This window comes from Drosophila willistoni, unplaced genomic scaffold (assembly GCF_018902025.1).
Source record: "Drosophila willistoni isolate 14030-0811.24 unplaced genomic scaffold, UCI_dwil_1.1 Seg143.1, whole genome shotgun sequence".
Taxonomy (NCBI): Eukaryota; Metazoa; Arthropoda; class Insecta; order Diptera; family Drosophilidae; genus Drosophila; species Drosophila willistoni.
This window is the reverse complement of record NW_025814102.1, coordinates 120513-145435: the sequence shown is the minus strand read 5'-3', so window position 1 is coordinate 145435 and position 24923 is coordinate 120513. Positions and strand designations below refer to the sequence as shown.

Sequence of the window (24923 nt, the reverse complement as noted above, 5' to 3'; positions counted from 1 at the left end):
TTAGAACGAGTTTCGGATGAATAGTGTTGAAAATTTTCCAATAACAATAAATGAAAAGATTCCCAAAACTAAAACGCAGTGTCGACTTAAATATACCCTGTAATATGTCGTATAAAATACGTGCAAACACGTTTCGTTTGTTGTGTATGCCCAATATGCTCTTGTGATCCATAGATTAAAGGGTATTTGTAATGCGATGAAGATGCCTCTCAGTGTTGTTAACATTTGTTGCTGCTATCGTTTATAGATTAATATACATACGCCCATTGGCGTTAATGTGTATAAATAATTACATATGAAGAAACAAAGAAGTACAAAAATATATACAAAAATAACAGCAATCAACAGCAAGGACTTTAACCATTGCAACGGGTTTCTATCAAGCACATCAACCTTTTTTTTTTTTTTTAAATTATAGTTTCCATTGAATTGAAATTAATCTTATATAAAAGTCTCTGTCCTTCTCACTCTCTCCTCCTTATTTCCCTCCCTGTCCCGCTGGGCCTCTTCATCCGTAGTTATTTAATTCGGGTAATTAAATTGTCGGTCAAATTTTATAATTGAAAACTTTTCATTTTCATTCTTTTGTTTTGTTGTTGTTTTTTTTTTTTTGTTTGATTAGATATGTTGACAAGTTGTGAAATTTATATTTTTTTAGCACAATTAGTTCACTTCAAACAACCAAGTCAGGGGAAAATATAAAAAAGAACACGTTTCACTTGGCGATAATTCTCGTACATTTGTATTTCGTATACATATAGTAAAGTAATCAGAAATTCGAAACTTTTCCTGAAAGAAAGAGGAAAAATGTGGTCTTATGTAAGATCTCACACGTCTCTATGTTGGTATACGTATATAGTTATAGATTCTCATATCGGGCATGAAAAAAGTCACACACACTTTGGCTATTAACAAATTGAAAACCGCTTTGACGTCAAATAATGCGCAAAATTTGTTTAAAATGTGTCACAAAATTGGAAAAAATGATTCATAATTTGTATTCACATCCCAAAATATTGCAAAAAGGGGGAGTAAATTTGCACCAACAGCATCAATTAAGCAATTAGCTAAAGATCAATTCATTTGGCAAGACACTTGTGGGTTGCTCCAACTTAATGATGTCTTCCCACTTTTGTCATTCCCTGTCGTATTATTATACAATAATAGTCGTAATAGTTGTAGTCGAGTAATTCTTAAAAATTACTTTTTTGGTACAACAGCTGTTCCCTCCATAGCTCTCTCTCTCTCTCATATACTCTCTTGGTTCGCTCTATCACTCTTCCTGAGTCTGAGGTTTAATCAAGTTCGGGTTTGAATCCGAGTCTGACAAGTCTGTGAGTCACATGGTCAATACACACGATCGGTTAAAATGTATCAATAATCATAATAATCGCACAATGACAACAGCATCTACACATAAATATATATATATATATATACATATATACATGTGTATATGAACAATAATATTATTAATAATGCCCATGTATTTTCAATAAGCATTATTCTTTTGAACACTTAAGCCGCTGCCTGTTGCCGTTAATTGATTTCGAGTTTCAACTTTTTCCAAAATACTCTTATCGGAAATGTAATCCCAATTACTTTTCCAAACAAACAAGTAATGCATATCAATAATTAATAACTTGATTTGAAATCCTATCGAATAATCGTTTCGAAAATTTACTTTTAGATATTTGAAATAATGATCGACTAAATCGTATTGGAATATTGAGAGTATACAATAGTCGTTGGTTTTTAATTCATTCAATTAAGTTTCAATTTATTCCATTGACTTGCATTCAATTACAATTTCAATGAGTATAAACTCAGTGATTGGGCAAGGGAAGGGACTAAGTATATCTGATATCTGGCGTATCTGGTAGATCTAGACGCGCTGGGCAATCCCAATGATGAATGGGTTCAAATTCAATGAAATAATTCTCAAGTCCATGCTTACATATGTACATAACTGTATGTGAAGAAACTAGCTTCTTACTCTATATCTCTTCCTACCGGCCCCCCATTTCTCCCCTGGAAAGCAACCATAATTTCCATTTCGCGTAAAGCTCGCACTTTAATGCCATATTGTTCCGCTGTATCTGCTGTTGCTGCTGCGGCTGCTGGTGCTTCTGATAAGCCCGGTTTATGTTTGCACGTTCCATTTTCCATTTCGTTTCGATGAGTTGTTGTTTTTGCTGTTTGTTTCTTTTCATTTTTGTATATTTAAGCGGGCGCTTAACGGCCTCTCAAATACTTGGCTTTCCACCGTTTCGCGCACAGCAACGAAGTTGTTTTGTTTCGTCTTGTACGTTTGTTTTTTTCTGTTTTTTCTCTGTTGCGCATCCCCGAGAATCCGAGAATTTCCGCGCGCCATAATTGATCAATCGAAATCGATTTGGATCCGTGATTTTCTTGTGTGTCCCGTGTGCTCGTACTGCAAAGATCTCAATTGGTCAATTGTCTTTTGTGCCGCAAATGCATTTTGCTAGTGTTGATTGAATCGCAAAGTTTTTTGATGTTTTCGCCAGCTTTTCGTTACAATAATTGCAAATTGAAAACTTGCACAATAAATACGAAAATTCATCATAAACAGAAACAGTCGCCATTATCATTGTCATCCCACAATAGCAGCAGCTGACAAATAAATCCAAAATCCAAAACAAATTTAAAACCAAAGTCTTCAATTGTTATACATACATATATAAATATATATACATATATTAGGTTTACAATATAAATCAAGTAAAAGAAAAAGTAAAGCAAACAAGTGATTAAACGAAAAACTTTCCAAACTCTTTTGGCAAACAGGTAAATTAAATAATCAATAAAATACATAAAATATCAATAGTTATTATCGATACACCGCAAAACTCTTTTGAGTCAACAAACCCTGAATAAAAATGCTAAAATTTCCAGATGTTCCAATCATAAGCATTTCACTTCCTTTTGTTTCCGCTTTTTCATCTTGTTTTTTTTGGAACTGTTGGATCTGTTTACATTTCAAAAATTTGTTTATTCTCCCACTAAATGAGAATTGTTTCTTAAATGCTAACTATTTTATTTATGATTTGAATTTGTTTACTGTATATATTGTTAATCGATTGTATAGGTGTAATTTTTTCCCTTAAAATGATGTAAACTGTCAAGTGAATTACATTTTGAAATTCTTTTCTGGGATTAATAATAATACTAATGGCATTATAATTGATCTCAATAAAACTTGATTCGTTATACATATTTAATACCTATAGATATAAAATAGATATAAAGATAATATGCACACGTAGTAAAGACAAGCTTGCTTATTTTAATGTGTTAATTAATTTGTGATAAATATGCAAAAAGGCGAAACGCAATACAAAGTGAACTAAGCTTAGACATACATAGATACATATATACGTAGAAGATTTATGTACGTACATACATATGTATGTATGTACTGTATATTGCATCCAGATCCCGAGCAATATGACATTGAAGTCAGTCAGTCAGCTAAAACTATGCAATGTGTAATGTGTAAATCATATACATTACTTGTATTCACACGCAGTTTTACATTAAAATAAATTCCAAGGAAGGAGAAACTGGAATTGGTTTTGTCGATAGTTACAGACTTGCGATATATGTTGCAATAGATGCTACATATATTTCATTTTAGATCGGTAGATCAGACAAGGCCAGGTGAAGGGCTATCTATCTATGTATAATTGTGGCGGAAGTGTAGGCGTTTGTTCTGTCTGTCTGTCTGTCTGCCTGTCTGTCTGTCTGTTCACATGTTGCAATTGCAATGTTTGAAATATAAATTAAGCGATCGAATAGCATTATTATTGCATTTGCAACGAGCTTTCAATTCTTAATTAATTAATCAATTAATTAATTGCCAACGTCATCCATTTCACTCTTCAATTCAACTCGTTTCTCTCAACTTGCCATTACTTACTTGTTGTTGCTGTTGTGTTCCTGTTTTCCTTCAATCGGACATTTCCATATCGGATGAGAATTAGAAATTGTCGTTGTATTTTTAATTTCCCATTCCATCACTTAAAAAATTAAAACGTTTTTGTCTTTAAATATAGCCATCAACCGTTATTGAGAAAAAAAATATTCAAACTGAGCATTAAAAATTATTCCAATTATCTTTTAAAATTATCAAATAATACAAAATGTTGTAAACGATTTTACAAAACTTCTCAATCATATTGGCTACACTTAGAGATAAATCCTTTCGTAAGGCAGTTGACGCCATTTTCTAATCGATAATTAGGACTTTTCGATTATTCGATAGGCCATGAAAATCTATGCACTCAGTTCAGAGGATCTGCATTTTGAAGATCAGTCTTTGGATATTTCTAACGAAATCGTCAAACAACATTAAATTGCTAGTATTTCAATAATTCTTGAAAGGCTTTTAGAAAACAAAGTTTGCTAGATTTTTGGCAAGTGTAAGTGAAATTTGACGCACTGTTAAATCAGAGAATTAACCAACTCAACGATCTACTATCAATTAACGCACTAACAATGCGTAACGATTGCATTTTTTTCGGAGAGTTTAATGAATATTGTTTACACATTTCTGTTTATATTTTCAAATTAAATTCACTCAGTTTTGGATTAGATCAGAGTCAATTACCTGTTGAGCGGTTTATATGCTGGAATAATCCCGACGGCTAACTACACACATAGTTAGAATTGAAATCGTGACACGTTTCCTGATGGAGATGATGGATGATGGATATATCAATCGTGTTTAGACTCTTTTAGTTGTACTCTCAAATAGTTCATTCAATGCAAATATTGACAAACAAAATAATTGTGTGCAAATTTCTTATGTACATACACATACATATAATATTATTGAATTTTTTGTTGGAGATAGATTGATCAATCAGAAGTCATTTTAAGCCATTTTGCATTTAAATTTCAAATGTGAGTTAATCGATTAATAATTTTTGAATTTTTATTTCTTTCTCTTTGCAGTTGACAAAAAAGTTTTAAACTTAACTGTTCACTTTTTTTGTGTTTGTGTGTGTTTGTATCCTAAGCTCATCCTCAGCTAGGAAACTCACCTGTTAATACCCCCAATTCAATTTCTTCGCCGATCGTTTCTTTCTTTTGTTTGCCTAAGCGCACAAAAAGCCAAAAAAACCTTGAACTATAGAATGGTAGAAGGTGATTCTGCAAAGGGTAAAAGCGAATGTAAGTATTTAAATTTATTCGCATTGTATCGATCGCATTTGCTAATGTTCCATTATGCTCTTCTTGTAGCCTATAATGTAGAAGCTGGCCTACAACCAACCAACTACAATACTCAGATCAACCCAACTTCAGGGACCAACAACGTTGTTAACTCGCAGCAGCAGCAGCAACAGCAGCAGCAGCACATTGACAATCGGGCAATCATCCAGCCGTATTCCTTGGGCCAATCATCGAAGCAGCCGGAATATCATTTTGCAGCCGATAATCGAGGCTACGAGGCGGAAACTGTACCGAATTCGGTGAATTCTACGAATTCCCCGAACTCCAATGGCAAGCATCAGGACGTAGAGCGAGCGCTGGGCGGTGCTGCTGCTGGTGGTGGCGATGGCGGCGGCGGCTCCGATAGTGATGATGAAGACGATGGGCACGGGCACGGACACGGCCATGCGGGCAAGGGTAAAGGCAAGGGCAAGGGAAAGGGCAGAAGTAAAAAGTCCGGCTCCCTGGCCATACCCACACGACCCATAGTGGCCAATTTTGAAAGGGCCATCGAGCTATGCGGTTATGGCAAATTCCATTATATACTGCTGGCCATTTGTGGCCTGGTCAGTACATCAGAGGAAATGGATGTCATCTCAATGTCATTCATATTGCCATCGGCTGAATGTGATCTGGATTTGAATACGGAGACCAAGGGATGGCTCAATTCCATCATTTTCATCGGAATGATGGTTGGTGCCTATTTCTGGGGCAGCATTGCCGATAGTTTTGGACGAAAGAAAGTCTTGATTGTCATCTCATTCATGAATGCATTCTGCATTGTGGCCTCGTCATTTTCGCAGTCGTATGCATTCTTTATGTTCTTCCGATTCCTGAATGGCGCAGCGTAAGTACCACAAACTAAATGCTATTATAAGAGCCCCCCCTATCTCTCCCCCTATCAATATCTGACTAGGCCGATTCGCCATGTCTATTTGGCGTATCTCAATATTTCGAAATGTTGTTGTTGATGCAGTGACACACCGCGCACCGCACATGGATCGGTTTTTTTTTGCTTCTTTTTTCGATTGTATTTTGTAGGTGTTAATTCAATTAACTTTTTTCTTCTTTTTCGCCCATGCCAATAAATAACAACAACAAAAGTCGTGACTGGTTATGCTAATTAAAAAATGCTTCCAAATTGACTTGACTCGATGTAACGAAAATAACTTAAACATCGCCCTTCTTCTCCTTCTTCCAAACATCTCAAAGGAGAGCTATGAAAATGTATGTTGTTGTTATTTCGATCAATATTTTAGGGGGAAAACTCATTGACTCATTCTGTGATCATTCCCTCTCCTTCTCTCCTTCATTCCAATTACTATTTGCCCATAATTTTGTTATTACTCATGTTTTTTTTTTTGCCAATCAACTGCTAATTGATAATCACCTTGGCCCTACTAGCAAGTTGGAACTGTCTGCCTAATTGGATATAAATATTCATACAGTGGGAAATCTGAAAAATTCAACCAAGGGAAATATATCCCCTAAAGTATGCAGTTTGCTTTTAGAAATCATTCAAGATCTCTAAGTGAAAGTCAACTTCCTCTACAGAAGGCATACCAAACGTATGACAACCCATTGCATACTTTAAGGGGCGATTTTGCGCCATTATACATATTTAGGCCCCTTTTTGTGGTTTTAAATACTCAGAATTTAATTTTTTCTCTCTATTTCTTTGTTCTCGTTACAGTCTGGGCGGAAGTGGTCCCGTCATCTGGTCATATTTTGCTGAATTTCAACCGAAAGCAAAACGTGGCTCAATGTTGAGTTTTATGGCTGCCTTCTGGACATTTGGCAATCTATTTGTGGCTGGGTTAGCCTGGCTTATCATACCAACAACAATTGGTTTTATTACACCATATTTCACATACAATTCGTGGCGCATCTTTCTGTTGGTCTGCTCGACACCATCATTTTTGGTTGGTTTCCTGCTCTTCTATTTGCCCGAATCACCGAAATTCCTATTGACCCGAGGCAAAAAGGATAAGGCCCTGGCCATATTCCGCGGGATCTTTGTGACCAATACGAAAAAGAGCCCCAATGAGTATATGGTCTATGATCTGGAAGTCGATGAGAAGCTGCAAAACGAGGCCTCAAGCAGCGGTGTTAAGGGCAAATATTCGCGTATGGTCAGCGGCATGGTTGATCACAGTCGTGCGCTATTCAAGTCACCTATATTACGTTTCACCATTGTTTCGATTACGATTAACTTTACATTCCATATTGGCTATTATGGTCTGTTGATGTGGTTCCCTGAGCTCTTCAATCGCTTCGAGGAATACGAGAAGGCCTTCCCAGGCGAATCGGCTGGCGTATGCACTGTAACGGACTATGTGGTGAGCATTGCCAAGGAGAATGTGGGCAACGGCACCTGCTCATCGGACATACCATCATCCGTTTTCATGGAGTCGCTAATATCATTGGCTTCGGCTCTGCCAGCCAATTTATTGGCCATATTGGGCATGGATCTGTTGGGCAGGAAATTTTTCCTAATTGCCGGCACCCTGACGGCTGGCATCTGTTCAGCGTTGATGTACTTTGTGCGCAGTTCCCTACAGAATCTGATCGTATCGGCCATCTTTAGTGGAGCAATATCAGCGGCCAATGCCGCTCTTGATTGTCTGATCACGGAGGTATTTCCCACCAAACTGAGAGCCACTGGTGTGGCCATCTCCATGGTGGCAGCTCGTTTGGGTGGCATCATTGGTAACATTGTGATTGCCCAGCTGTTGGATAACTATTGCCCGTCGCCCACATTCATTGTGTCGGGTCTACTAATTGGTGGAGGTCTGATGTGTCTCCTCTTGCCCAATACCACGAGAAAGGAGCTAAATTAAGGGGGAAATCCGGAACATTAACTACTTAGCAGAAAGCAAAGGCATATATCTATCCATTCCACACATGTTATGCAACTGCACAGCGATCTCGAATCGAGTTTGATATCTCTGTGTGGTGTATGTGTGCGTGTGTGTGTGCGGATTTGTCAGTAATTATTTAACATTAGCCTTAATGATTTCTTCTGTATTTTTGTTTTTTTTTTTTTTTAATTTCGCTCTTTGTTTGCCCTTCATTCGATTGTAATGGAATTTATGAAACCCTTCAATTCAAATTCAATACATACATACATATATGATGTATGCATATGTATTTAGCTACATACTTACATATATAACCAAATATAAATATATATATAGATCGATAGTAATTGTAAGTTCATTTTGTGGCAAGCGCCGGCGCCGGCTGCTGAAATCTTTGTAACAGCCTCTCAATCCCCGTACTCTTCCTACCGACCCACCCCTCTACCCCTAACCCCTAACCCTAACTTGTCACCTTCAACACCCAAACACCCAACCCAACCCAACCCATCAAAATCGAGTATACATATAAAACATACTTTTGCTGTTCCAGATTTAGAGTTGTTATATATACTACATAATAAATAATTATAAATTCAACACACAAATTGTTATACACATACATATATTTTATTACTTTACCTACTCTATATATATATATAATATATACATACATACTTATATTCCTCTTTTTATTATGATTATTAATTGTTATGTGTCATTATTTGTTTTCTATTTTATTATTACTATTATTTTTTTGTTGTTCGTCTTAAATTTTTGCTTTGTCTTTCGTTTTATGTAGGGCCCCAAGCACAGGTAGAGAATTACATACATATATCAATTAAAGAATTAAATTTTTTTGTAAATTTTAGTTATGTATGTTATACAAGAAACAAGAAAACCCAAGAACAGAACAAGTTATTATATGCAATACAAAGTATGATAAAAGGAAAACAAAAAAGTAAATAATAATAATAAACGATGCAAAAAGAAAAAAGAACAACCGTCTTTTTTTTATCTGTCTTATTTCGAGTTTATAATCTAAAATATGTATATCAGAGTTTTGTTTTAAAATTGAAAGTTTTCTTACGATTCCATGATATTTGATAGACTGTATAAAAACAACAGGATATGGCATATAACTTCTTGGGATTTCTCAAATATTTTTGACTGGTCTCATCATGTGTCCACATTGTTCATTTAGGGGCTGATATATAGAGGCGAATTTAGAGAAATGCAAGCCCAGCAGGTAAGACATTTATGAGTCGCGTAGCTATGAAACTTTTGGAAATATTTACAAAAAAATTGATCTTAAATCAGACTTTTCACCCTTAGGATAATATATTAAAGTCTCCAAAAAGGACTATAGCAGGCAGAAGAAAGCATATTCCCTAGATGAGCATCAAGAGTCGAGTCGATGTAGCCTTTTCTGTCCGTCCGTCTATTTGAATACCTAGAGCTTGGAAACTATTAGTTCGAAAGCCACAAAAATTAATTTATAATATGTAGACTTGTAAAGTATCCACGCTGATCAAGTTTATGGCAATAACCTTCCTCGTCGAAATTTCGACCAAAATTTAATGTATTGCAATCAAACTCGGCATATTAATTTTATATTGTAATATCTATATATATCCCAAATTTAAAATCGGACCGTACACAGCCAAGTCAATAATATAGCGAAGCCGTCACTCACTCGCCCACTTTTTGCTTTTTGCAATCCTTTGCGTTTCTCAAAGTCGTTCCTCGATTCGCTTTTATGTAGCTCCACTTGCATATGCTTGGAAACAAGTCAAATTAAATTTATCAGATGTGGCATTCTCTTACATTAAACTTGTAATAGGAATTTTGAAAAAAAATTTGACAACGATGGCTATGAAAATCAAGATGTAGACAATTTTATACAAAAGCTACATACATATAGCTATTTCAATTGTGGCCGGATCCAGTCCCGGGGGTCTGTACACCCCCAGAATTTCAATATTTCGCAAAATTTTTGATATTTTTTTTATCTTTTTGTAAAATAGTAAGTTTTCGAAATGGTCGTGCAATTTCGATAAATCCTTATACTGAAAATGTCTTTATCAAAATCAAGTAAATGCCTCCCTCAAAAATTCTCGAATTCTTCAAGCCAAAAGTCTCAGATTTTTGATCGGTCCAAATCCGATTTCGAAATTTTATTACAAATCGAAATCGATACTTGACCTACAAATGCCAGCCTTTTGGCTCAAAGTGTTTATGTTATGATACACACAGACAGATAGAGTGCCAATCAAATATGACTGTATAAAATCGTCTCAGCATGCTGAATGTATATATTTACATATGTGTACATATACCAGCCAAAGTAGAGAACTCAAGCCCTGGCTTTAAGAAAACATAATATCTTGCCATATATTCCTTCAATTGGCCAAAAGTGACACACACAGTAAGATCTAAATATGTCAAACACTCTTACATAGTGCATTGCATTTGCATATCTTATTGACATTGTTATTTTTACAGAGTTCAACCAAGCCAAGGAGACACCCACGTGTAAACACACATTCAGAATGCAATACTCATTGATGTATTTATAAGTCAGAGAACCTAACTTCGATCCATGCCGGAATTGGAATACACTTTCGCATTGAATGAGGACTCAAGAAGAAGATTAATAAAGAAAAACACGCATTATAAGATGAGGTTTGCTAATTAAATGACAAAAGACAACAAACTGAATATACCCCGTATGCAAGTGTATAAATATTTATTGTTGAATCTTCCCGAAATGTATCTATTAAATTAGCAGCACTCATTTTCCACACCCTCCCTCTCTCTTTCTGTCTCTCGAGCCATATGTCTCTTTCTTCAACAATATTTCGATTTTCATTTCTGTCTGCTGTGAGATTAAATGGGCAAATAAACAATTGATAAGTCCCGTGCTTTATGAAAAAAAGAAATATTAAAATAGAAAATTTACAGGTCGTAAAACTAATTGAGTTCATAAAAAGTAGATAGTACTGTTGACTCGTACACATACATACATACATATAAAGTAAGTCGTCACGCCGACTTCGGTATACCATCCACCAGGTGTAAAAATATTTTAATTTTCGAACACCAAATGTATGACTATTAAATTCGTTTTACATGTCTCATAAGCATACATATGCTATCTCGCTCACTCTCACAAAAACAAACGAGCACTCTGCGCCGTCACTAGTAAAATTCGTTTATACGTTATCTTCCATGTTTCTAGTCTGATTTTAATAAAATTTTGTAGGTTGCTAGATATTAATAGGGCTAATTAGTGAAATTACATTTGATCGAAATTGAAACAAACAATCGGTTTCTCATAGATTATGAAGGCGAAAATGGGCGTTGTAAAATTTTTAAATATTATTAATCTGCACGCATAAACACCAAACAAATCAACATACGAAATTTAGTGGTTCTAGCTTTGTTAGTTTTCGAGAAAATCATATCACAGATAATTTCCGGGGGCGGAAGTGGGCGAGGAAAACTTTTGAAAAAGGCAAAATCTGCGCGTTGACTAAGCCAGTACACATTCCAAATTTGGTGTCTATAATCGGTTTTATATAATTTGCGGGGGCGTGGCAAAAATTTTAAATAAACTTGAACACCGTAGGTATTATAGGAGTCTAAGTACCAAATTTGGTGACTCTAGCTTAAGAGCTATAAGTAGTCTCCGAGATCTACGTGTTCATACGGACAGACGGACGCACGAACATGGCTAGATCGACTCGGCTGTTGATCCTGATCAAGAATAAATATACAATTTCACCCTATGGGTGTAAGGTATAATAAGGCATTAGTTGGAGTTGGTTAGTTTGTTTAATTGATTCAAAAATTAACCAGAGGGCCGGGACTAACTTCGACCGCGTCAAAGTTTGTATACCCTTGCAACTTTTTTGGTAACTCCTTTCTTGCCCATGGCCATCGAAGTGGAAAAACGTTTTATCTAAAAAGGCAAATGATCGCGAAAGAACGGCGTACAATCTTAGCATAGGAAATAACGAAGTTATTGGACAAAGTCACAGTTTTTCACCGGTCGTTCCTATGGGAGCTATGTGATATTTTCACCCGATCTTGATAAAATTTCGTTCGTGACTTTGCCGTTTGTATGGGAGCTATATGATATAGTAGTCCGATCCGGCTGAATCCGAGATATACAACCTGTGCAAGTCTACATTTCAGCTCTGTAGCTCTTACGGTCTAGGAGGAGTTTGCACTGATCCAGACGAACGGACGGACGGACATGACAATTTGAACTAGTCTCGTCGTGCTGATCAAGAATATATATACTTTATATGGTCGGAGATGCTTCCTTCTATGTGTTGCACACTTCTGACCAAAATGAAATATACCCTTTTTGCAAGGGTATAAAAACAAATGATCCCATAAGTATGCAATAAATAAGTATTTTAGTCCAAAAAAATAACAAATTGTGTTTTTGTAATTATTTATTTTGTTTTTTTTTCATCTTTTTTTTTTATTATTTTCACTAATTTTTTGCAACATTTTTCATCTTTAATTATACATACATAGTTCTTCATAATTTTTTACAGCATTTTTTTCACATATTTTGTCTATATATACACACATACATACATATGTGTGTATGTATGCATATATTATCGTTTTTGCTTGTTCATTTTCAATTTTTAATATACGTGTATATACATATATATGTATGTATATATGAATATATCTCATTTTTGTTTCAATTTGAACAATTTGTTTAAACTTTTTACAGCAATTTATTTTCCTTTTTAATTGGATAAAATATTTATTTCTTATTTTTTATTTCTTGTATTAGCTTTTCCTTCTAAAGTATTGAGAATGCCGCAAACTGTGGTGAATATGCTGCCGGAAAATAAGTTTTGGGGATCTGGTTAACGAACCACCATAAAGATTACATACATATGTATGTATATATTTCTATGTACATCGATTTACCGTTAAGCTTTTGAGGCACGGATCCGTATAGATACAAATTTCGGCTTCGTAAACAAACCAAAAAAAAAAATCTCAAAAAAAAAACACACATACACAGACGGCTTAACTATTTTCAATTAATATCCCCCAACCCCCCGGCAATTTACTGAATTTTTTTTCAGTGTTTGGTTTGATGTCAGTATAACAAACAACAGTACGTACCGGTATGATACATACCGGTACAAATACATATGTATATTGTATCGAAACCGAATCAAGCTGACAGCCATTGTAAAAACCGTTTAAAGTTTAAAGCACCCTTCACAACTGAAACGAAACCGAAATTTGTTTTGGCACGGATCCACGTTTTGAATGGGAGACACATTCTACTATATGTATGTATATTGATTGATTGATTTGTTTGTTTGTTTGTGCTGCTTAGAGCGAGGGAAGATAGAGGGTGATGGAAACAGAGGGAGAGCAGAGAAATGTCCCATTTTTATCTTGATTTTCTTATATATTTCTAATTTGTGTTATTCAATTTCTTATACGGTTTTGGTCTTCAATGAATAAATATTATAGATATTATTTTCTTTTTCTTTATAATATTAAAACGTAAACAAAATACCAGAGAAACCAAAAGCATTTAAACAAAGGCATATTTTTTTTTTCTATAAATGAGTGTTTGACAAATTAAAACAAATTGGCGGGCTTTGAATCGTAGATCCAATCAAATATCAGAGAGTGCTTTTCATTTTCAATTTCTTGGAGATTTTAAGCCTTATAGTTTTTCACACACAGAGCAACTTCAAAACTATATTTTAAGCCGTTTGCTGATCCCAATCGTTCCAATTTTGTTGCTTTTTACTTGCTTATTTATTATTCACTTAATTTGTCATTTTGATTATTGCACTTGAAATTTACCGGCTAAAACTCAGATCGAACACACTGTTTAATGGATATCTACTGGAATCAAAATGTTCTTTGCGGCCAAGGATTATTGGTACTTATATTGGTTTTTCTTTGCTCTGAGGGAATCCACTATAGAACCTAAAACGATCATTCTTTGTGCCTACAACGATATTCTGATTTGGCCTTTCTTTCTGTTCTGATATTGTGATACCATATGGAAAATGCTCGATTCTTAAGATTTGGATTATGCACCACACATTGTGTATTATTGAATTATTTTAATCAGTTTTTTCTTTTTTTTTTTGTAACTTTTTCAATACATAAATACGAGTAGAAATGTATGGTTTAAAAAATGGCATAGCGGGAGTGAGGTTGATTTTTCTTTTTGGGTTATGAACTGATTTGTGAAAGTTCTGTCTTAATGTCTATTGATTTGCTTGGCTTTAGGTTGTATTTTTTTAATTTTCTTCTTTTTAGTTTTCTCTCACTTTCTCTTATGATTGGATTGTGATTTAAAATTTGTTTGCAATTACACTTTTGTTTTTCTTTTTTTTTTAACATTTAGATAAACATCAAATAAGTAACTGTAATATTATGTTCTATATGTTTTTGTTGTTGTTGTTGCTGCTGTTGCTTTTTCTTCTTTGTTTTTGTCTTTGCTGACTGCCTGCACTGCTCTTTACTGTACTTGTTCGTCATCTCATTCTGTTCTACTTTTGCTTTGATCTTCTCTTGTTTTCGATCTCGTATTTTTGTGTATGAAGACGAAAAAAAAAAAAAAACTAGAGGGCCGGGGCTAACTTCGGCCACGCCGAAGTTTGTATACCCTTGCAAATTTTTTTGTTACTCTTTCCCTACCTATATAACAGAAATAAAAAACTGACAAATGTTTAATTTTAAAGCAATCGCGTAAAATGTAACAAAGTTATTGATAAAAGTCACTGTTTTCGACCGGTCGTTCTAATGGGAGCTATATATAGTCACCCGATCTTGATCAAATTTAGCACAGTCATTTATAGGTGTAATAAACTCAGCAATATTAAATTTCAATAGCTCAGAAAATAACGAAGTTATCGAGAAAAGTAACTGTTTGTGACCGATCCGGCTGAATCCGAGATATACAAACTGTGCAGTATATACAAGTCTACATGCGAAATTTCAATCCTATAGCTTCAATGGTCTAGGAGGAGTTCGCGTTGATCCAGGCGGACGGACGGACGGACACGGCTATATGAACTCGTCTCGTCATGCTGATCAAGAATATATATACTTTATATGGTCGGAGACGTTTCCTTTTATGCGTTGCACACTCCTGACCAAAATTAATATACCCTTTTTGCAAGGGTATAATAAAGTTCTTGCATACACATTATTTATATAGATATATATACATATGTATATATATATATATATATATATATATATATATACACACATTATATATATACATATATGTATATATATATATAATTTTATTGTATATTTTAAAGATTTGTTTTTCTTCCATGTGAACATGTGTTGTGTGTATGTATGTTAACGGTAAAGTTTTTCCATCTATGTGTTGTGTGTTGTTGTGTGTGTGTGTGTATGTGTGTGTGTATCGTTTGCCTAATCCTCCTTTTTCTGTTTCAGAATTTCTCATTCTCAACTTTACTTTTGAAAATTTAATTTTATGCTTGATGTTCTTTAATTATCCAACCACGACTCTCGTCATTCTGTGTAGTCCCACCAATCAGTATCGTAGCCTTCGTGCACATGCTTGAGCAAAACTGTGCAACGTTTCTCACAATACCTGCAGAGAAATGATTATTACAATATGAAATGCTCAATTAAATGTAAATTTTCCTTTCATTTGGATATTCACCTGTATTTATCTTGCACTTTCTGCTTAATATCAGCCAAATTTTCCGATGTAATATCACGTTCCAAATATTCTGACAACGTTTCTGTTGCCGATTCTAAATCCTTTTGATTATCTTCAAATATCATGGATTGATTGTTCTTTTTCAAATAATACGCAAAGACGTATGTATACATCAAAGTCTGGCGACATTGGCAAAGTATATCGACAGCCTTTTTCAGGAATTGCACCTATAAATAAAGAATACAAAATTAGATAGCAATCCATTGTGGCATTATTAATCGATTCGTGTCACGTTAATGTTACCTCAATCCAGGACATATTGTGCTGTTGCATTTCCTCCATTTTTTGCTTAACCGATGCATATAATTTATTTTCAAATTTCATCGAGAGCATATGGTTCATATAGCGATTATAGTAATGTAAATATCTGGCCAGCGATGATCTTAATTTCTCTTGAGCATCGCGAGCCGCCTTCGCTTCATCCTCATCATAGCGATTGCAATTGTACCATGAGGAGCCATGCGGCTCCCATGAACCTAAGCACACCCAGCAGAAGTCGTGCTTGCAATTTTGATTCTTGCACACCATATGATTACAGCCACCATCTTTCTCAATGGTCACACTACATTTGGGACACTCTTTGGTATTTGCCGCAATCCAGTTTGATGTCTCTGAATCATCATCGCACTTTTTGATCCATTTCTTTAGCCAACGGCATTTGACTGGATCGTGCCAATTCTCGCCGCAGGCAAAGCAAAAGACATGACCGCATTTGCAATGAACGCGTCGGGGCTCAGCGTATGGAACCTTTACCGCATAGGTGCAGTCAACCGATGGACACCAGCGCAACAATTGATTGCATTCCACAAAGCTATTGGTGATCAATTGCTGATATTTGACTTTAACACGAGCATCGGGCACCAGCTTGGTAACGGTCACATCATCCACCAAGATATCACAGCCGTGCGCGGCGCACGAAATTGTCTGGCCGAGACCCTCTGTAACGATTTTCGTTGTCAGATACTCGCGCCAGCAGCTTAGGCAGAAACGATGCCCGCACTCCAATCCGGTCATTGACTGTTTTGTCATAGAAAGAAACATATGGATTATTATATTATCTTTAATTTTATACGTTATTCTGATTCCAAATTGAAAACAACTTACATCTGGCGGGAGCAATGAGAAGCATATTTCGCATTCTTCACACTGGCTTCTTGTGGTCTATATTTAGATGACGAGAATCAATAAATTAGTTCGATATGTTTAAAATGTTAAGTATTTAATCAAACACTTACCCTTTGTCTAACCGCTTCGGTTGGTTTATTGAAGGGATTTATGACATGTGCGCATTTGAAGAACTCCTCGGTGTTATCGTCACTCTCATCGAAATATTTCTCCAGTAATTTTTCTTTATCCCATTTGAAATGATTCAGCAGTATTCGCGTTATAGGCGTGGATAGCTGCAAAATACAAAGCGTAACAAAAACAAGAGACGCATAATGAAGAATTAGTGAGAAATAATGAAGGAAATTGTCGGTGTCGGTGGGGCAATCCTAATTAGCCTTGGCATTTTATTGTTAACGGGATCAATGCCAGATTTCTATGATCATGATGATGAACAGACATCGGTATTGCCAATGCATTCTATATACATAGATTTACATTTATGTATTTACATACATACAAACATATGTAGATATGCATGTATGTATGTATAGGCACTCGCAATTCTTATAAAACTTTGTATATTCTAACAGAATTAGACTACTAAACGTATTCACAAATATAAAATTAGTTGTTGTTTGGTTTTCTTTTCTTAGGGGCATCCCAGTTCTCTTTGTTATTAAACAAATATCACAAAGTGCATCTTTTTTTCATATGCATATGCATATAATAAGGATAAGTGCCAAACAGTAGCTCCTAGTCCTTTCCCTTTCTATCGTAAACAAGAGGACATCCCTCCACCTTCCTCTATTCCGTTAGGTCCTTCTATCTTTTGTTTTACCAACTGCAAATGACCTTCACAATTTTTGTTGTTTTTTCTACTTCTGCAACTAGCCCCCCAGCCCCTTACCGACAACAGCAAACGTATATACACACACACATATTCATTTATACAAACACACACACAAACACACAAAGTCAGCAGTTAAAAATTGAGAAATTTGCTCGTACCTTTAACAACAGATTAACCTCATCAATTATCTCGCGCTGATGTTGAACGATCTCATCTGTTGTTAGCACCTTATATTGGTAATCGTCCGTTTCCAATTGGCGTTCAGTTGAACTGGGCATATCCACTTCCATGGCAAAATCATCATCGCCATCGTCGCCTGATGAGACATTGCCCGAATCGACATTGTCACAGAAATCTTGATCATTATCCGAGTCCATGGCGATGGGATTATTAATTTGATGCTGTTGGTGTTAAATTTTTTGATACTGCGAATTTTGCACAACTACAAAAAAAAACCCACTAAAAACCTTGTTTCTTTTTATTTTTTGTTATGTTAACATATTTTTGTTTGTTACCATATGTACATATGTCTTTTATTATTTTTAGTGTGACCAACAACCTGCAAGCGACGAAATGTGGATAAAGTGCAATGTTTAACAAAAGCAATTTTAAGAAATCAATAAAGGAAAAGAAAACTCAATAGTTTTCAATTCATTTTAACGAATTTGTACTCATTTTCACAGGCCAAAAATAGAAAAGTTCAACATTTTGCAAATATGACACATTAATTATTATTCTCTCTCGCTCAATCTCGCAAACATTCAGAGACAGCTAAAGTGTTGTAAAACGAAGGGACGAACAGCTTTTTACTTTGTATGCATGTTCATGTGTGTGTAGGAGAATATTATATACGCAAATAGAAATGATTCATTTTTGGTTTTATATACACACGCGCGCGAGTCAACGATTGTAAAGAAATATTGTGTCTATTATTATTTGATTATGTTAAACATTATATTTTTATTTTTTGACAAAATAGTAACACTGACTCCAATCAATTGCAGCGTAAATATTTTCAGAAGTGTTGGAAATTGTGGTCTTGGCAACTTTGCAATAGTGCTGCAAAACTTTGTTCAGGTTACCCTTACGTTGTAACGTAACGCGAGACGACAAAGCAACTTTCTCACCACACCCGAATAGCTATTGGTCACTCTAGCCAATCAAATATACCACACCAAACTTTTACTAACGGTTTTTTTTTTCCATTTTTAAATTCAATGCAATAAATTATTTCAAAGACAGTTTTTTTTTTATATAAATAACGTTTAATAGGTATTCGCCATTTCCACATAATAACAGGACATGTTTAGATACTACATGTGTAGAGACACACAAACACCCTTATACATAGGTTTCACACAAAAGTGAAAGAGATCGCCATCCGTTATACACCTCTCTCGTTTGTTTTCACGTCTCTGAAATTCGTACAACGATTTCAATGAGTTATACGAATTTCAGAAAACTTATTTTTTTTAAGGGAATTGTTAAGGCGCGTATAACGTTACCATTTTTTTTTTTTTTTTTTTTTTTTTTTTGCAACATTTTACATGCCTTTTTTTTTAGCCTTTACGATTTTTTTTTTAGGCTTGTAAAACGTTACACTACTTTTTGGCATTTTTTTATTTATTTTATTTTTAAACGCACGATGCGTGCCATTTAAAAATGTTTTTTTTTTTTTTCTACCTATACTTTCTATACCTCTATTATTTATCTTAAGACCCCAGGGTCACAAGATACATAATAAAAATTCTACGCTAAATCGGTTTCTTTTTCAATCTGCTTCGGAAAACGGTTCAAAGGCTATTTTAACCGAATTCTAAAGCTTTTTTTTAACAAACCACCATTTTACCCTTGATGATACGGCGCCGTTTCCTAAAATAAAGAAATAAAAAATGATGTAAATTAAAGCTGCTATCAAAATTCGACGAGTCAAGTAGCCTCCGCTAACGCACACAACAGAGAGAGAAAGAGACAGATCACTTCTCTGCACTCACTTTACTGTTCACATAGCACAAACTCTAAAATGAAAACGAAAGAGACAAAATGTTAGACAAATTTATTAATAGGTCACCACACCTCCACCAATTCACAAATATATGTATACATGTAAAATTGTGTGGGCGATTTGATGCTACTTACCAAAACTCTTTTAAACTGTACTCAAGCGTCCTGAGAAAGACTTTCTTTGCTTTGAAGGAATTGTAAAAGTTATAAAAGTATGGAAAATCTGTTATTGTTTTGTAAATACAAATTTAATCGAAGAAGTCCTTAGTGTGCGTGTGCGTTAACAAAATGGCGGGCTATGATTGAAAAACTTAAAAACAAACTTTTTGTTGTCAAAAAAAAAAAAAACAAACTTATATATTTTAACTCGTATAATTTCTTGCATTTTTCTTAATTACTTTTGTGCCTAAATCAAGTAAAATTGGGGGAAAAAAAAAAACTTTAAAAAGCGAGCAAACGTACTTACTATGTCGAAGATGTAAAAAACTCTGCAGAAAAGTGCAGTAGTGTGACCATTTGTGCCCTTAGAGGTGGCACACCGAATTCGATAACTTTTAGAGAATGGGAAAGCGAGAAATATATCTATTTCGTTCAGGTTGTTTCCTTTGTTTTTCACAAGATTTTATAATATAAGGTATGATTTGCAGGTAGCAGAGACTGCAAAACTAACACAGCCATCCTCATATGAAAAATGTGTTTTCCATTAAGGCCTCATGAATGAGTTCAAAGACAAAATTTAGTAAATTAGCCATGGTAATCATGTATTTGTGTCCGTACGAACGTGATTATACGATTATATTTGATAAATCCTTAGCGATTGATTTAATATTCAGAGCACTGCTCTTTAAAGCATCTCGCTCACAATTGAAATGATCACTCTATTTTTATCGAAATAAAAAACATATTTTGTAGTCTTTTCATATATTTTAAATTTTATTTTATTTTTATGCAGATACGTGTGTATGTGTATACATATGTATGAGTCATGTTCATATTCTGTTGTGTATAGTGTCGTCTCACTCTAGTTGATAAATAACATTCCCGCCAAAGCGAAAGAGATCACACGCTTCTTTGGTACAGTCATCTCGCTTATTTTTGTGTTCTAAAATTCGTATAACTGTTTCAATAAAAGTTATATGAAATTTAGACAAATTATAAATTTAGATGGATTTGTTAAGGCGCGTAAAACGTTACCCTTTTTTTTTTTTTTTTTGCAACATTTCACATGCCTTTTTATAGGTCTTAATGTAATTTTTTTTTAGGCTTGTAAAACATTACACTACTTTTTGGCATCAATTTTTTTTTTTTAACGCACGCTTCTTTCGTGCAGTTAAAAATCATATATTGCCTTTTTTTATTTTTTTTTTATCTATGCTTTTCAAAAAATCTACTATAAATCTTAAGACCCGAGGGTCAGAAGATCCATAATAAAAACTCTACATTAAATCGACCGAAGTTATTTTTTTTTTTTTGCTTCGGAGAACGGTTCAAAAGTAAAAATGACCGAATTCTAAAGCCTATCATTTAACTAACCACCATTTTGCCCTGTTCTTACGGCGCCGTTTCCTAAGAGAAAGAAATAAAAAATTTATATAAATTAAAAGCTGATTTTTAAATTTGACGTGTTAGTAGGCTCTGCAAACACACGCATACAGCAGAGAGAGCAAAAGAGACAGATCGCCACTCTGCACTCACTTTACCGCTCACTTAGCACTGAAAATCAGAAAAGAAAGAGACAAAAAGTCAGACAAATTTATTAATACATGTATCACACCATCACCATTTTACCGAGCTATGCATGTATGTATGTGTATATATATATAAACACACATGCAGGAGTAAAATTGTGTTTTAGCGTTGTTTCATATTTTTTTGATACTTACCATTATTCTTTGCAACTGTACTTTGGTCCTGAGAAAGACTGTTCCTTTTGATTCGAAGGAATTGAAAAAAGTTTTGAAAGTAAAGAAAATCGTTTACTCTTTTGTAAACTGAAAATCTAATTGAAATAATTCAAATGTGTGCGTGTGCATGCTCAACAAAATGGCGGGCTTTGATTGAAAAATTTTTACACATTCTGTCTATTGCGAATCATAAAAAATATTTTGTGGTTAACTCAGATTGATTCTCTTTACTTGTGTTTTTATACTCTATCATTATTAAAGTGGATTAATTTTTGGCAGAAATAAAATAAAAGGAAAACTTTTTGAAGCGGACGAGCGTACTTACTATGCCAACGCGGTGAAATAATCTGCATCTGCAGGGCTGGAAATATCATCAGCATCGATCGTATTTTGTATTTTTGAGAAACATCGATGTTTGGCCAGCACTATCGATATTTTTCCAGCTCTATGGAGCATCCAACATGTTAGAGATGATAAATCGAAATCGATAATTTGGATAGTAGGGGTATTCAAAGAAAACTTATAACACTGTTATCGGCATAAATGTTCCCGAATCCGAAACCGACAAAATTTCAACTATTCTATGTTATTCTTTTGTTTTAAAACAATCACTGCCAAACTTGTCTCCAAATGCTTTTAGATTTTCACTTTTACTATATTTTTGATTTATTACCTTTTTTGGTTCAACGCAGAAAGAATTAATAAAATCGGTTAATTAAGTTAAACATATTACGAACTGAATGAAATTATATATATGTAATTTCGTTTAATACAAATGAAAGTATAAAATAAGTTTGTTTTTTACATTATTGCGCCTAAGAGGATTTTAATTCTAAATTCTCCTGCTTTGTCAGTGCATTTCGCTTGCTGGGCCGCATTGTCTTTTGTTCCTGCAGTTCTGCCAATTCGGTGACATGCATCTGCCTCCGATGCTTATGCATATTGCCCGAATTTTTAAATGTGCGATCGCAGAACGCACATTCATAGAGATCACGTCCCGTGTGGGTAGCCATATGCTCATCCCTTCCTCGCACATTTTTGAACTGTTTGTCACATACCGAACACTTGTGATACTCTTTGGGATGATGATACCGTATGTGGGCAGCTAATTTAACACGTGAGTCTTTCTCCTGTCCACATTGTTCGCACTTATAGGTCTTGGCCGAAGCAGCATCCACATGCATGTACATATGCTTCCGCAGACTGTTCTCGTCTCGTAGCCATTTCTGACAAACTTCGCATTGAACCTCGGGTAATTGCGGTCCCTCTAGGTGCACTGTACGTTTGTGCACTTCTAAATTTTGTTTTGTCTTAAACTCGGAGCCGCACGACTCACATATGAAGGGCACAAAGTTTGGATCATGGAAGCGGCGGATATGGGAGCGCAAAGCGACAGAAGAGCCAAAGCTGTCAATTGTCATTATAATACGATTTAGAAAAACAATCTTAGATTTAAACTCGTCTCATTAAACTTACTATCTATGGCAATGTACACATTGATCCGTCTTGTCACTTCGATGAACACGAGAATGTATTTCCAATAGAAAGCGTTTGCTAAAACGTTTTGTACATTGACTGCAGGCAAATCTCAAAGATTCCTCCTTCGAATGAAATCGCAGCATATGAACATCATAGCTTATGCGACTGACCAATTGTTTGCCGCATGTTTTGCATCTAATAAGATATTAAAAGAAAAGAAACACAGTCAATGAATATTTGCTGACTCCATCAGTTTATTAGGCACCAACCTAAAGTAACTGGGATCCTTGTGCATACGAAGATGATCCACATAGAGTGATCTTTTTTTATATCGCTTATGGCAGCATTCCACATATCCGTCGCACTGATGATGTGCTCGATAATGTCGCTTTAGATCAGCAAAGGTGGTCAGAGAAGGGGGCGGCGACTCTACGCACAAAACACATTCGAGTCGGCCATGTGTAGATATCAAAAGGTCGTTTTCGTGATTCGGATCTGCATTTCTATCTTGATCTGGGGCTGGTTTACGCTTGGCAATAGGTTTATCCTTAACTTTTGTTGAGCGCAATCGAAGTCCAAGTCGTAGCGCCCTTACTGCGCTGGACTTCTTTTCCTTGTTCTTCTTCTTTATTGGGTTAGTTTCATCGTCAATTATATTGACTTCAATAATATTAGCCAAAGGTTCCACATCAATTTGAGGTTCGAATAGCGACTCCGATTCCGAGTCAGGATTAGTTTCCAGTCGCTCTTCTTTTAATTGTAGTTGCTTTTGATACAATTTTTGCTTCTCTTCTATCATGAGACAAAAACATCGAAAATCTTCAACCTGTTTCCAGCAGCTATGGCATATAAATTGTTGTATGGGATCGACTTGACAGTTCTCCATCTATAAACAAAAACAGGCCTTTCGATTAAATGAATAATTTTGATGAAAAGTTCGTTATTACCTTCACTTTGAAATGCTCTTCTATAAATATAACTAGTCCAGCTAAGGCGACCTCCGTAAGGCCTTCCTCCAAACAAAGTCGGCACACCTTTTTAGCCATTCATATATCCAAATAATTTCGGAATTTCAAGATTCAAAAGTACCATTAGAAAAAAAACAGCTGACTTGCAGCGTTGCCAAATGTATACAAAAAACCATTGATAATGAATTCGGCTCGAAAACAGCTAAGACTTCCAGCTAAAAGAAACCTAGCCGACATAACAGCACTTTGGCTAAAGCTAAAAGACCACCAGTGACAGACGCCGCCACAAAACCAAAAGAAAAGTTGGTGTATTTTGTTTGTAAAAGTGAAGATTTTTCTTTATTAATCTTTTTTTGTCCCGATGCCAGTCATGACCGTTTCCAATACAGTGGACCAGTACACTGTGCTTACCGGGGATCGTTCCAAAATCAAGGATTTATTGTGCAATCGCCTAACCGAATGCGGTTGGCGTGACGAAGTGCGTCTGCTGTGTAGGAATATATTGATGGAGAAGGCAGTTGCTGGAGCGGTTACAAGTAATAGTAATTTAACACTGGAGCAACTTATCACTGAGGTGACACCTAAGGCCCGCACTTTGGTACCGGATGCAGTGAAAAAAGAATTGCTTATGAAAATTCGAACAATTCTCACAGAAAACGAAACAGAGGGAACTGATAATCACGATGATGATGAAGACGATGAAGATGAAAATGGTACAGAAGATAATTAAGAATTAAGATT

The 24923-nt window shown here is 35.1% G+C and overlaps 4 protein-coding genes and 3 long non-coding RNA genes across 14 annotated transcripts; 3 read left to right on the top strand and 4 right to left on the bottom strand.

The window, feature by feature from the left end:
* The first annotated feature begins 4988 nt into the window (after positions 1–4988).
* On the top strand, positions 4989–8693 carry LOC6644727 (synaptic vesicle glycoprotein 2B). Its single transcript, XM_023176890.2, has 3 exons — positions 4989–5196; positions 5266–6082; positions 6929–8693. Exons 1-3 carry the CDS (start codon positions 5160–5162, stop codon positions 8073–8075), a joined length of 2001 nt encoding a protein of 666 aa, XP_023032658.1. The 5' UTR covers positions 4989–5159; the 3' UTR covers positions 8076–8693.
* Positions 8694–9121: 428 nt separating this feature from the next.
* Positions 9122–10814, top strand: LOC124460841. 3 transcript variants are annotated; one of them, XR_006954819.1, is made up of 3 exons: positions 9122–9342; positions 10350–10521; positions 10599–10814. It is a non-coding gene; the product is annotated as an uncharacterized LOC124460841 (long non-coding RNA). The 3 variants fall into 3 exon arrangements; XR_006954817.1 differs by having other exon boundaries at positions 9429–10521; XR_006954818.1 differs by having other exon boundaries at positions 9414–10521.
* A 4501-nt stretch (positions 10815–15315) lies between these two features.
* Positions 15316–18348, bottom strand: LOC6644728 (E3 ubiquitin-protein ligase ariadne-1). The gene is made up of 6 exons (XM_002067183.3): positions 17986–18348; positions 17106–17270; positions 16975–17031; positions 16114–16887; positions 15811–16037; positions 15316–15738 (listed from the first exon to the last, which is right to left on the bottom strand). Exons 1-6 carry the CDS (start codon positions 18202–18204, stop codon positions 15657–15659), a joined length of 1524 nt encoding a protein of 507 aa, XP_002067219.1. The 5' UTR covers positions 18205–18348; the 3' UTR covers positions 15316–15656.
* A 1134-nt stretch (positions 18349–19482) lies between these two features.
* Positions 19483–20342, bottom strand: LOC26529539. Of its 5 annotated transcripts, none has more exons than XR_002724135.2 (4): positions 20294–20342; positions 19967–20015; positions 19780–19845; positions 19483–19699 (listed from the first exon to the last, which is right to left on the bottom strand). It is a non-coding gene; the product is annotated as an uncharacterized LOC26529539 (long non-coding RNA). The 5 variants fall into 5 exon arrangements; XR_006954822.1 differs by having other exon boundaries at positions 19822–19845; positions 20298–20331; XR_001450541.3 differs by having other exon boundaries at positions 19822–19845; positions 20294–20325.
* A 658-nt stretch (positions 20343–21000) lies between these two features.
* Positions 21001–22117, bottom strand: LOC26529214. Of its 2 annotated transcripts, XR_006954824.1 has the most exons (4): positions 22061–22117; positions 21715–21758; positions 21527–21544; positions 21001–21397 (listed from the first exon to the last, which is right to left on the bottom strand). It is a non-coding gene; the product is annotated as an uncharacterized LOC26529214 (long non-coding RNA). The 2 variants fall into 2 exon arrangements; XR_002724138.2 differs by lacking the exon at positions 22061–22117 and having other exon boundaries at positions 21715–21895.
* Positions 22118–22450: 333 nt separating this feature from the next.
* On the bottom strand, positions 22451–24387 carry LOC6644729 (transcription factor grauzone). The gene is made up of 4 exons (XM_002067184.3): positions 24162–24387; positions 23484–24100; positions 23212–23409; positions 22451–23142 (listed from the first exon to the last, which is right to left on the bottom strand). The coding sequence occupies exons 1-4, from the start codon at positions 24258–24260 to the stop codon at positions 22551–22553; spliced, it is 1506 nt and encodes a 501-aa protein (XP_002067220.2). The 5' UTR covers positions 24261–24387; the 3' UTR covers positions 22451–22550.
* Positions 24388–24431: 44 nt separating this feature from the next.
* On the top strand, positions 24432–24912 carry LOC6644730 (enhancer of yellow 2 transcription factor). The gene is made up of 2 exons (XM_002067185.4): positions 24432–24484; positions 24551–24912. Exon 2 carries the CDS (start codon positions 24553–24555, stop codon positions 24910–24912), a length of 360 nt encoding a protein of 119 aa, XP_002067221.4. The 5' UTR covers positions 24432–24484; positions 24551–24552.
* Positions 24913–24923: the final 11 nt, after the last annotated feature.

Coding starts and splice junctions, on each gene's coding strand:
- LOC6644730 (XM_002067185.4), top strand. CDS start 24,553: ATGACCGTTTCCAATACAGTGGACCAGTACACTGTGCTTACCGGGGAT.
- LOC6644729 (XM_002067184.3), bottom strand. CDS start 24,260: ATGGCTAAAAAGGTGTGCCGACTTTGTTTGGAGGAAGGCCTTACGGAG. Junction 24,101..24,161: donor AAGAGCATTTCAAAGTGAAG/GTAATAACGAAC, acceptor TTTTGTTTATAG/ATGGAGAACTGTCAAGTCGA. Junction 23,143..23,211: donor TGTGTACATTGCCATAGATA/GTAAGTTTAATG, acceptor GACAATTGACAG/CTTTGGCTCTTCTGTCGCTT.
- LOC6644728 (XM_002067183.3), bottom strand. CDS start 18,204: ATGGACTCGGATAATGATCAAGATTTCTGTGACAATGTCGATTCGGGC. Junction 17,271..17,985: donor AGGTTAATCTGTTGTTAAAG/GTACGAGCAAAT, acceptor TGTATTTTGCAG/CTATCCACGCCTATAACGCG. Junction 15,739..15,810: donor AAAGTGCAAGATAAATACAG/GTGAATATCCAA, acceptor ATTTCTCTGCAG/GTATTGTGAGAAACGTTGCA.
- LOC6644727 (XM_023176890.2), top strand. CDS start 5,160: ATGGTAGAAGGTGATTCTGCAAAGGGTAAAAGCGAAT. Junction 5,197..5,265: donor TGCAAAGGGTAAAAGCGAAT/GTAAGTATTTAA, acceptor CTCTTCTTGTAG/CCTATAATGTAGAAGCTGGC. Junction 6,083..6,928: donor CGATTCCTGAATGGCGCAGC/GTAAGTACCACA, acceptor TTCTCGTTACAG/TCTGGGCGGAAGTGGTCCCG.